This window comes from Mauremys reevesii, linkage group 2, assembly GCF_016161935.1.
Source record: "Mauremys reevesii isolate NIE-2019 linkage group 2, ASM1616193v1, whole genome shotgun sequence".
NCBI classification, from domain to species: Eukaryota; Metazoa; Chordata; order Testudines; family Geoemydidae; genus Mauremys; species Mauremys reevesii.
The window spans coordinates 150,506,183-150,518,580 of record NC_052624.1 but is presented as its reverse complement, the minus strand read 5'-3'; the positions used below and the strand labels follow the sequence as shown (position 1 = coordinate 150,518,580).

At 44.8% G+C, this 12,398-nt stretch overlaps 1 protein-coding gene across 3 annotated transcripts in view; it reads left to right on the top strand.

Annotated features, from left to right (window-relative positions):
* ARHGAP25 (Rho GTPase activating protein 25) overlaps positions 1-12,398 on the top strand; it is a 47,351-nt gene that overhangs the window by 17,359 nt on the left and 17,594 nt on the right. Inside the window, exons 2-4 of one of the 3 annotated variants that reach the window (XM_039526321.1) lie at positions 3,570-3,769; positions 8,306-8,393; positions 9,818-9,937. In XM_039526321.1, coding sequence (XP_039382255.1) covers positions 3,570-3,769; positions 8,306-8,393; positions 9,818-9,937 — 408 coding nt within the window. Of the gene's footprint in view, positions 1-3,544; positions 3,770-3,946; positions 4,080-8,305; positions 8,394-9,817; positions 9,938-12,398 lie in introns of those variants that run through there. The other 2 variants (XM_039526322.1, XM_039526323.1) reach the window with 2 other exon arrangements.

Here is a 12,398-nt window from a genome sequence, read left to right as displayed (position 1 = left end):
CTGCAAATGAGCTCATAGTGTGGCCTACTTCAATGCACCACTAAAAACCACAGGATGTCTTGCTAGAAATCCAGCCCGGTACATGGGCCAGCACAGAACCATTGTGGATGCAGCCACACGGGTCTGGCTCAGGTAGATGTTTGTAGCGGGGACGCTCCACTCATGCTAAACTACCCCAGGCTAACTCTGCAGTGAATACTTATTCATAGACAGCACCTTTCATCCTGCTCATTTGACGTGTTATGGTAGCCTCCTGGATGACGCTTTTCATCAGAACGAAGCTGTCAGCCAAGAGCTCGCACTGTCTGATTGCTGTGCGCAGGACCGTGGCTTGTAGTACAACAGAGATGGAATGGTTTCAAGTTTGCCCAGTCCTGGTTTAACACATTAGAAGCGGGTTGTGGTTTTGCAAAACAAACATTTGCAGAACGGCCTCTGCATTAGTGGGGGCTGCACTCTCCAGACAGTAACATTCAGTTTAATGAAGTCAGATTTTCACTCTCTCCAGCCCTCATGCTGTGCATCATCCTCTAAAAATTCTAACCCGCTGAGTAGTTAACATCCCCTGTGTGGCATGAAGGGATGTGAGCAGGGAATAGGAATGCTCCTGTAAATTAGCAGGTGTTTTGTCAGCGTGTTCTGAGCCTCTCTCATGGGGCTTGAATAACAGGGATGTGTTAGCAACAGAGTTTTGAATAGTTCTAACTGCTGAGGTTCTGATCAGGAAACCCCCGTTTTGATCATGCTTGTTAGGGCTGTGGTCTCAGGGTGCATCTACACTGCAAAGTACCAGCCACGGCACTACATTTCAGAGCCTGGGTCAGTTGGCTCAGGCTCACGGGGCTTGGGCTGCAGGGCTAAAAGTGAAGGTGTAGACATTTGGGCTCAGGCTGGAGCCAGGACTCTGAGACCCTCTCCACAAACTGGGTTTCAGAACCTGGGCTCCAGCCCACACCTGAACATCTCCACTGCTCTTTTTGGCTCCACCCTGCAAGCTCTAGTCAATTGACCCAGGCTCTGAGACTCGGCACCGCAGGTTTATTTTTGCACAGTAGATATACTGTAAAGGAGCTTGGCATTCAAATCCCATTGAAAGACTAACTCAGGTCCCTTCTGAAAAGCCTACTCTAAATCCAGATCCATACATTGGGGAACTTCCCATATCAGCATATGCCCAGGAACAAAAACCCTGATTCTCTACTGCCTCACACCTGGAGGAGTTCTTTGCACTCGTGCAAAGTGAGTGTGAAACATAATTGGACCGGTAGCATTGTGCAGCCACTCTGCCCAGGTGCATGTGACTAGATGAGTCGAAAGAGGCAGGCTTCTGTCTTGCAGCGACAGAGTGGGCTCTTCTTCTGGAGGTGTTTTAATGGCAAAGTGGGGGAGTTGGGCTGTATTCAACCCTCACTGGCAGTCCCCTAAACTGCAATGCTCTCTATAGGTGCTAGACTTAGGGATGTGTGGGGTGCTGCTGCACCCCCTGGCTTGAAGTGGTTTCCATCATATACAGGATTTACAGTTTGGTTAGATGGCTCTCAGCACCCCCACTGTACAAATTGTTCCAGCGCCCCTAACACTTCCTGACCGCAGAAGTAACCATGAAGCACTTTCAGAAGTCTGCACACAACTCATTTCTTTGGCTCAGACTTCCCTCAATAATTTCTCCACCAAAGGTGCACGGTCACAAGCCCACAACACACATTTGCATGTGCACAATGCACACGCCCAACACACGCACATGTCTGCACATATAGACATAGGATGTGCCTGCTCACCATGTGCACAGATGGAAGCAAGCAGACAAACAGAAAACAAATCAAGCTGGAAAGGAAGAGAAAGAGAGTCATTGTTATTTTTACTTGTAAATGGGAACTGCTTAGATGGTAGTGGGGGCCATATAAGTAGATAGGTGGACAGAGCAACTGAGCAGCTCTGAAGAGGTATGAAGGTCTTTAACTTTGCAGACATTAACCTCTTGGAACAGCCTGCTGTGGCCTTCATCAGTGTACTGGACTGGGCTTCAGTAGATCTAGGTTCTATCCCCGGTTCTGCTCCTCGGTGACCTGGGGTAAGTCACTTCACCCCACTGTGCCTCAGTTTCCCCATTTGTAAAATAGGGATAACAATACTGACCTCCTTTCTAAAAAGCACTAGACGAGATGTAGATTTTATGATTACTATTGCATAAAGGGCAAGAACATTCATGCCAACAGGAAATGACTTTTGAAATGTGACTGATGATTCAGAGGGCCTGAGTCCTAGGTCACTCACAGCAGCTTTACTTTGTTGACGTCAGTGCACTTATTCCCCATTTATGCTGATGAGGAGAGAGGACAATCACACCCAGAGAGTCAAATGGCTACCACAAGCAGGGACCAGTAAAACAGAGTTGCACTGTATATTTACGGTATCGGCCATGCACATAATGACAATACAATCTGACCTGCGATGCTCAGAGTGTGATGCACAGCTATTTAGGTGCCCAGATGACTGTCCCACAGATGAAAATAAAAAGAGCAGTGATACTTTTCCTCTTTAGGAAATGATCTCCCCGGATCGGGATTCAACATTGCTGCACCTCCTAGAGAGACCCATCAGGATCAGGGCCCCTTTGTGCCAGGAACCTCTCTACCACACAATAAAAGACAGCACTGGCCCTGAAGAGTTCGCAATCTCATTGGCCTTTCAGATATGTTATGTGTTGTGTGAGCTGTTCAAAAGGCAGATGGCACCTTTGGAAGTATCACCCAGTGTAAATAGTTTAAAAAACAGTGGCTCTCAACCGTTCCGGAGTCTGATTTGTCTTGCGTACCCTTCAAGTTTCACTTCACTTAAAAACTACTTGCTTACACAATCAGACCTAAAAGTACAAAAGTGTCACAGCCACACTATTACTGAAAAAAAAGTCTGACTTTCTCATTTTTATCATATAATTATAAAATAAATCAATTGGAATATAAATATTATACTTACATTTGAGTGTATGGTATATAGAGCGATAGAAACAAGTCGTTATCTGTATGAAATTTTAGTTTGTACTGACTTCACTTGTGCTTTTATAGAGCCTGTGGTAAAACTAGGCAAATATCTAGATGAGTTGATGTATCCCCGGGAAGACCTCTGCATATCTCCAGGGTCACGTGTACCTCTGGTTGAGAACCACTGCTTTAAAACACATTTTGAAAGTTCCCCCATCACTGCTGTGTCTTTTTTTTTGGACAGGTCTAAATGAAACAGTCCCATATAGAAGCTAATTATTCTCTTCTCTCATTTGTGAGACAGTAACTCCCACGCAGGAAAAAGGAAGCATATTTTGACAGATACTGCAGCCACTTCCTTTAAAAGCCTCTAGCCCGTTGGCTTTACACAGGCAGAGGGGACAGATAGCTGCTTCTGATTGCCTCAGAGCAGTTGATTTTAGGTTTTACTTAACTCTGTCTGAAGAGACCCACTTTCCATGCAACGGTGGGCTTTCCCCTAATGGGACAGCCTTGAGAATCTCTACCTGGGAGCTCCTTTGAATCCCATGTCCCTCTGTCAGTATGTGTCTGTCTTCCTCTCTCCAGCTCGTTCCAGGAGCGTGATGACCGGTGATCCCATGGCGGCCTGCAACTGGGCAGCCTCCCCGAACCTGCTGGAGCGGCCCCTGAAGATCGGCTGGCTGAAGAAGCAGCGCTCTATCGTCAAGAACTGGCAGCAACGGTACTTTGTACTGAGGGGCCAGCAGCTGTGTTACTACAAGGACGAGGAAGATGCCAAGCCCCAGGTACAGTGAGCCAGCACTTTGTATCCTAGATCTAGGAAGGGTCCTGAAGGGAGGCATAGGGGAGATGTTTTTTGGCAGGGAGGATGTAGCACAGAGGTGAGCCCCTGAATATCCTGCTCCCTGCCATACTGATATTATTACTATTTATTATTACTTGTCTTTCCATAGCACTGAGGAGTCCCACTCATGGACCAAGACTCCATTGTACTAGGCACTGGATGAACACAGAAGGGGTCCCGGCCCCAAGCCGCTTACAAGCTACATATAAGAGTTTGGATATGTATAAGTGGTGGATACAGACAGACCAATGGTAACAATGAGACAATATTGGTCAGTGTAACAGGCAGTGGTCTCAGCACGCCGGTGTGCTAACCGCTGCCAAGTGTTTTCTAGGCCTTGTGGCAAAGGAGAGCTTTAAGGAGGGTTCGGAAAGAGGCGAACGAGTTCATTTTGCAGCTGTTTAAGGGAAGCTTATCCCAGGTGTGAGGGGGCAGGATGCGAGAAAGCACGAATCTGCTTGTTTGAAAATGTAAGAAGTAGATGATAGAGGCTGGCACGGTGGGCTGATCCGAGGTGGGAGTTGACATTTTGATAGTGACTGAGAGATGATAGGAACGGTGATGGTGGGGGGTGGGCCATGAAGGGCCTGGAAGTGAAGACAAGCAGCTTGTGTTTGAGGTGATAAAGAAGAGGGAGGCAGCGATGGCTGATGTTGTCCATGCAACAGACTAGGAGAATGATCTTGGCAGCAGTATTCTGAATGGATAGGAGAGAGTAGGGTGGCCAGACATCCCGATTTTATAGGGACAGTCCTGATTTTTGGGTCTTTTTCTTATATAGGCTCCTATTTCCCGCCCCCTCCCCTGGCCCCCGGCCCCGTGGCCCCATTTTTCACACTTGTTGTCTGGTCACCCTAGGAGAGAGGCAAGTTTGCATTTGTCAAGGCCAGTGAGGAGGACGGTGCAGTGATGGAGATGTGGCATGATGAGAGCTTGAATGAGAGTCTTAGTGGGGTGGATGGATAGGAAAGGCCATGTCTTAGAGACGTGATGTGGGAAGAATTGGCAAGATTTAGACATAGCCTGCCAGGGAGGTTCTAGAGAGAGGTTGGAGTCGAAGTTGATGCCCAGGTTATGGTCCTGAGTAACTGGTAGGATGGCGGTGTTGTTCACAGTGATTGAGAAAGGAGATGGGGAGGATTAAGAACAGTTTTAGCCATGTTGCACTTGAGCTGACAGCCTGAGATCTGGGAAGAGAAAGCCTCTCTAATGTTGGGTTCCAGGTCCTACCTTGGGGTTGTTCTGCTCCAGGGTTTAAGTTCAGGCCAAGCCTTGATGTAGAACTCTGTTCTCTCTGGCTATGAAATGGGGAGTGGGGACAGGACCTAAGTAGATGTGCAGTGAGGCAGAATGAATTATGCAGCTTTGTAGGGAATATATGGGGCCCATTTACAGAACTTCCAGAGCTACTGGCACCCTGGGGTGGCCACCACCGCAGCTGTGAGCTTGGTCACCCAAGAGGGCTGGAGGGAATAAGGTGAAGAAGGAAAGGGCAAGAAATAGAGCTTTCAAAAAACTCAGGACAAAATGGAGTCTGAATTTTGCAGAGCAGGGACGACCCTTTGGGAAGGGGATCCTTTGTGACAACACCATGTAATCCGGTGCATTCCAAGAACAGGATATTTGCTCTTCAGAAATATATTCTTTAGTAGATCTGACTTATACTGCTTTCTGTGGGCCCCAGCTCCTTAAGGGTTTATTGCCATAGTCACAAAATAGGAGGGAAGCTCAGAAGGCCTTTGTTCATGCCCTGCCACTTATCTTGCATCCCTTTCCACCTCCTCACCCCCGTCCCTCCCTGCCACATCATTTGCAACACAGCTGAACACACAAGAGGTGTTAACAACAGCTAACATTTCAAACAACCTTTACAAAGCCATGGCCATGTTTGGACAGCTCACGATTCACTTGCACGGCCGCATGCGGGGGTGGGGAGATTTCCTGCTGGTCCATTTAGGCTCAGCTCCCTTGACTTCAAAGGTTTCATCTTCTACTGCTGCTGGTATATAGGGGGAACAGCTCCAGTGACTTAGATGGAATTTCACCCACAGCTGCAGGATCTTTCTTTTAAAGGAGCTGCCTGACTCTTCCAAGTTGGGTCTCTGAACCTGCTTAAATCCCCTCTGAATGACACAAAAATGGAACATCACAAACTCCCAGGGTAGTAATGCAAGTACATTGCCCTGCCTCCTTCTATAGCTCTACGTCTCCTTGCGGGAAGGAAGATTAATAATGTAGAGCAGTGGTGCCCAAGCTTATTACACAGGAGGGCCTAAGCACAATCTCGAATGGGCCAAACAGATTGTAAATCTTATAAAAATATGAATAGTCACCTATACTGATTTATATTTTAAAGTTCAGCTTGTTTTGTGCGTATTTAGATAGATTGTTTCTATGTACAATATTGTCTATTTACACACTTGCATAAACGAAACTGATGTAAACATAATAACAAAACGCTAATGAATTGGCCATTAGTATAGTGTGTTGAAGCAGGCCACAGGTCTTATGAAATGCTATGATGGGCCATGTATGTAGAGTGCCCCTCCTCCCCCCGATGGAGAGGACCAGCCCCTCTCTGCATGGTACCCTGTCTTCCATCCCAATGGATACACAAGGTGTTTTTATCAGTCAGCTTTTAACATCCAGACTGCCTTTAACTCAGCGGCTGTCTCCAAAACATAAGCATAATCCCTGGTTTAATATGTTACACAGCCCCATGATAATGGCTGATCCACATACAAGTAGAGCTGGTATATATATATTTTGTGGAGAAAATTAAAAATATATATATTTTTTCTTTTCCATTTTGGACAAAATGTCCTACAATTTTTCTTGTTGTTTTTAACTGACTTTTTTGTTTCTGAAAACCATTTTTCACTCAACTAAAAACTAAGCATTTTTACCTCAAACTGTTTTTTTCATGGGTCCCCCCCCATCAAAACAAAAAAACCCACTCTGCTTTTTTTATTAGAAATTTCAATGAAAATTACATCAAAACCAAAACATTGTGGAAATGTAAAGCCATTTTTTTGTTGAAATTCCTTTGATGATGACAAAATTCCTGTCAACTCTAGATATGAGTCTGCTACTGCTTCTAGCTAGAACATGGAGACTGGCAGAGCTACCCAGGGGATGTAGAGATACTACTCTAATTAATTTCAAAGGGAACTATGCATCCATTTTTCTGTTGAGAACCTCAGCCTGCAGCAGTAGAAGTTCACTATTAATTATTATTACTATTGGTATTACCATAACAACTTGGTTCATTCTTTTAGCACTGCCAAGATGCTGGGTGCAATCCCCACATGTGGCCTGAGCAAAGTGGGCTACATAAACATGTAATTAGCTAAAGCCCTCTCTGTTTCCATCCATGGCACCACCTCCTACTCCTCTCTGCAGCCCTATTCTGAGACATTGCTTGTGCTGACTCATGCAGTTATGTCTGCCAGCCTGGGTCCACATCCCTTTTTAGGTTGGACATGTGATCTGATGACGTGAAAGCAAGAGTCATAAGCCTGATGATCTTGGTGATAACTGCTGTGGCCTTTATCGTAATGGAATGTAATCTGCTCAGTCAGTTTGAAATTGGTGCTTCCCTAATCCACAGTGAGAGAATCCAGGCTAATGGAGATGTTCCTCAAACCTTCTCACCTTGTGGCCAGCCAAAGGGATATTCTTCATAAATAACTGGCTAGATGGTGGTACTGCTGAGAAGGATCTGAGGGATTACAGTGGATCACAAATTGAATGAGAGTCAACAATGTGGTGCAGTTGCAAAAAAAAATGCTAATATCAATCTGGGATATATTAACAGGAGTGTTCTATGTAAGACACTGAAGGTAATTGGCACACTCTCCTAGGCACTGGCGAGACCTCAGCTGGAGTAATGTGTCCATTTCTAGGCACCATGCTTTAAGGAAGATGTGGACAAATTGGGGAGAGTCCAGAGGGCAGCAACAAAAATGATGAAGGTTTAAATGTGACCTATGAGGAAAAGTTAAAAAAGAACGGAGCCTGTTCAGTCTTGAGCAATAAGACTGAGGAGGGGACCTGTTAACAGTCTTTGAATATGTTTAGAGCTGTTACAAAGAGGGTGGTGATCAATTATTTTCCATGTCCACCACAGGTAGGGCAAGTAGTAATGGGCTTCACCTGAAGTAAGGGAGGCTTAGGTTAGAAACTAGGGAAAACTTTCTAACTATGAGGGTAGTTAAGCTCTGGAACAGGCTTCTGAGGGAGGTTGTGGAATCCTCATCATTGGAGGTTTTTTAAGAACATGTTTGACAAACACTGTCAGGGATGGTCTAGGTTTACTTAGTCCTGCTACAGTGCAGGCAGCTGGACCTGATGACTTCTGGAGGTCCCTTCCAGCCCAAAATTGCTATGATTCGATCCATCATTACCAACGTGGTCCAAAGAGGAGGGTTTTATTTTTAAATGGTTGATTCAAGGCTATTGCTGTCTTTGTTTCTAGGGCTGCCTGTTTCTGCAGGGAAGCACTATCAAGGAGGCAGTCAGCAACCCAGAGGAAGCGGGGAAGTTTATCTTTGAAATCATCCCAGGTGAGCACCATGACACAACACAGAGATCTCCCGTCTCCTTGTCTCACAAGGCTAGACATCCCATGCTTATGGGTTAATATGGTGCCCCACCTGTAGATCCACCAAGCTTGGGGGAGACTCATTGGGAGAGCTGCTTGAAAATTTTTTGATGGAATGGTTTTCTGCGAGAAAAGGCGGTTTTGTTGACATCTAGATGTTTTCTGGAAACAATCGATTGTGGCAAAAATTTTGATGGGGAAAGTGTCAGAATGAATGGTTTTGGCTCTCATCTAATTTCAATATCAAAACATGTCATAAGGTAAAATGTTTTATTTCAATGTTCTCATTTCATTTGACTTCCTGTTGAATTTTATATTGTCTATATAATAAGATTCCAGGATTGTCACTCTGTGTGCATTACTCTGAAGCCTAGAATGTCTGTTGACTCAGTGTGAAATAATGGAAACTGCTACAAACATGGTCAAGAGTTCTTTTTTTCAGAATATCAACAGGTTCAACCATCGCTGGGATTCAGTTTGTTACCCTCCAATTTTTACGTTCTCAGCCATTTGATATTACAAACTACACCCATGCAATAGCATAGGCTTTCAGCTGCTAGCAGTCTAATATTTTCAAATCTTATATTTTATTGATATATGTAATATTTTATATTATATTATGGTTCAACATTATCGAAACAAAATGCTTCTAAATCTAAATTTTTCAGAATTTCCATTTTGCGAGAAATTTCATAATTTTCAATTTGTTTCTGATTCATAACAAAAACAAAATTTGAAATGTCAGGAAATGACAGAAATTCCATTTTCCAGCCAGCTCTACTCACTGGGAGTAGAACTCCAGTGTCCTGACAAGTGCCCACTTTGGGTCTAATTAAAAATGACTAATTTCAACTGGCCATGTGTTCTTCACTCGTAGTCTTAAACTGATAAAGAACTGCCACATTCCACTCCAGAGTTGGCTGCTTTTCACTGGTGGCTAAAGGATTTGTGTACAGTATATATGGGGCCTGATTGTCCTCTTATTTACACCAGGGTAAACCAGGAGTATCTCCTCTAGAGTCGCTGGAGAGACATTGTTGTGGGGGGGAAGAGAATCAGGCCCCAAATTTGTAAGTCACTCTGGAAAATATTTTGGGAGAAGGTACCAGGTAAATGCATGGAGTAGAGCATTGAGAGAAAACAGGATAACTATTCACTCCACCGCAATATTCATTTTCTGTTAGTTTATTTCCTTGGTGGAAAGCTTTAGAGATGGAGAGGTAGTGTAAACAATACGTCTCCCTGAGACACCACCTCATTTTACAGCCAGATCGAGATGAATGGGATAATGGGTTTTTTGGGCCCATAGCACTTAGCTAAGAAATCAATAAGGGCACGTGTCTTTGTTCCACCCCGAACTCCATTTACGAGTAATTATTTTTGCAGGGGTCTCGGGAGACCAGAATCGAACAGGACAAGACTCCTATGTACTGATGGCCAACTCCCAATCCGAGATGGATGAGTGGGTTAAGTCGATCCGAAGAGTGGTGGGATCGCCATCAGGAGGTAAAGGGGAGCTGAAATGGCCCCAGAGGTGGCTTTTCAATAACATCTTATGCTTCTATAGCATAGATTAGGGGTATGCAACGGCTGCCATATGAGGAGAGATTGGTAAGACTGGGTCTTTTCAGCTTGGAAAAGAGATGACTAAGAGGGGACATGACTGATGTGGAGAAAGTAAATAAGCGAGTGTTATTTACTCTGTCTCATAAACACAAGAACTAGGGATCACCAAATGAAATTAATAGGCAGCAGGTTTAAAATGAACAAATGGAAGTATTTTTTCACACAGTTAACTTCATGGAGGATAGGTCCATCAATGGCTATTAGCCAGGACGGGCAGGGATGGTGTCCCTAGTCTCTGTTTGCCAGAAGCTGGGAATGAATCACTTGATGATTACCAGTTCTGTGCATTCCTTTTGGGGCACCTGGCATTGACCACTGTCAGAAGATGGGATATTGGGTTAGATGACCTTTGGTCTGACACAATATGGCAATTCTTATGTTCTTAACTTTCACCCAAGGAAATCAAAGCACTTTACATATGCTAATTAAACCTTTCAACATAGCTGCCATGTAGGTAAGTTGTTGTAATGGGAACATGGAAGGGTTATGTGTTATTTATTTATATATTATTATTTATTTGTATTGTGCAAGTGCTGAGGATCCCTACTCATGGATCAGGACCCCACTGCACCAGGCGCTGTACAAACAGAGGAAAAAGGTGGCCCCTGCCCCAAAGAGCTTGCATTTTAAGTAACTAGCAGCCCAAAAGTAAGTGGGGTGCTATGGACCTGATCCGGTGTCCCTTGGAAAGAGAATCCCATTGACATCAGTAGGCATCCAGCCCTTGAGCAACTTCTAGCCAGAGCTATCAGTGAGTCAGTGGAAGAGCCAAGAATAGAACTCAGGAAATCCAGATACGGATTCCCTTGCTCTAACTTCTAGACCACACTGCATCCCTTCGTCCCATAGCCATCTGGCCCATTCTCAGCAGAGTCACAAGGTTTGTCTTTGTAACATGCGCATCCTGGTCATCTCCCCTCCCCCTGCTGGGTGCAGGAGAGAGTTATAGCATCTGGTTCCCCACAGCCCAGCACCTTGTGCAGCTATTTATGCCTGTGCAAAGGGGGAGGAGGGGAAGTGTTTTGTAAATTTGTCAGTGTTGTAGCTACACCCAGAGGCAATGGGAGTATTGACCTCATCCATCTATCTTAAGGATTTCCAGGAGTGCCCATCACTGACCATGACAGTGTTTTATAATACTAACTAGACATTTAAAAAAAAAGTTAATATTTTGCTCATGATCTTACAGCATTATTGACACTCCCCGCAAGTGACATTGTAACAGCCCCGGGGTAAAGCCTACAACAGAGGAACCTTCTGTGGTGGGCTCAGACTGATGGGCTTTGCAATCAAGAATGATTCATCTTCAGAATTAGTCATATTTCATATAGGAGTGAACTGAGTATTTTATATAAAAATGTATGAGCGAGAGAGAGACACACACACACACACGCAGGCAGGCAGACAGACAGACACACAGAGACAGCATGGGCCATGGTCCAATGGACAGAGCACTGGGTTAGACATGGGTTGTGTTTCTGATTGACCTGGACATTTCTCTCTGCCTCTGTTTCCCCATTCCTCTTTTTGTCCATCTTGTCTATTTAAGTCCTAAGCTCTTTGGGCTGAGACTGCCTTTCACTATGTGACTATACAGCTCCTAGCACAACAAAGCCCTGAACTCAGCTGGGGCCTTTCAGTGCTACTGTGATTCAAATAATAACTATACCCAGATGAAGACCTGATGTCAGTGGTTGGCATTGATTAGAGCATCTTTATTCTAGCCAACTCTGCTGTAGTTCAGGTTAATGTTTAAAAGCCAGTTTTTCTAAGTGCTCTAAACCCCCCTCTGATCGTTTGGAAAGTTGCAGTACCATCAGTGGCTCACGAGGGTCATTTGAGCAAGGGATTTCCAAGATCAGCCCCCCAAAAAGTCATGTGATCGCAAATAAAGACTCCAGGCCTGATGCTCATTTACACTAAGGAATTGTGCTGGCAGGGTGAAGCAGCCTTAAAGCGAGTGTACAGGGGCCTCACTGTAAATGAGGATCCAGGCCTCTTTTCAGTGATGTTGACCCATACTATGGTATAAACTAACTTGGGGGTTAATGGATTCCCAAACGGCAGGCTTGAGAATAGGACAGAGAGTATTTTGTACATCTGCATGCCTTAGGCTTGGGTTGCATCCCCCTTGAAAAATGCCCCCGGTGACTCACATAGATAAGGCAGCTGTTTGTTAATTTGCTCCACGTTAAAAAGCAGAGAGGCTGTGCCGAGTGAAATGAAACCTTTCAAAATGCCTCTGAGCCCCTTTACCAGCCTGACACCCAAGGAGTGTCTCTGAGCTGGCTGACATGCTAACAGTGTGTCAGACGGAATGACTGATGTATAGAGCCATATT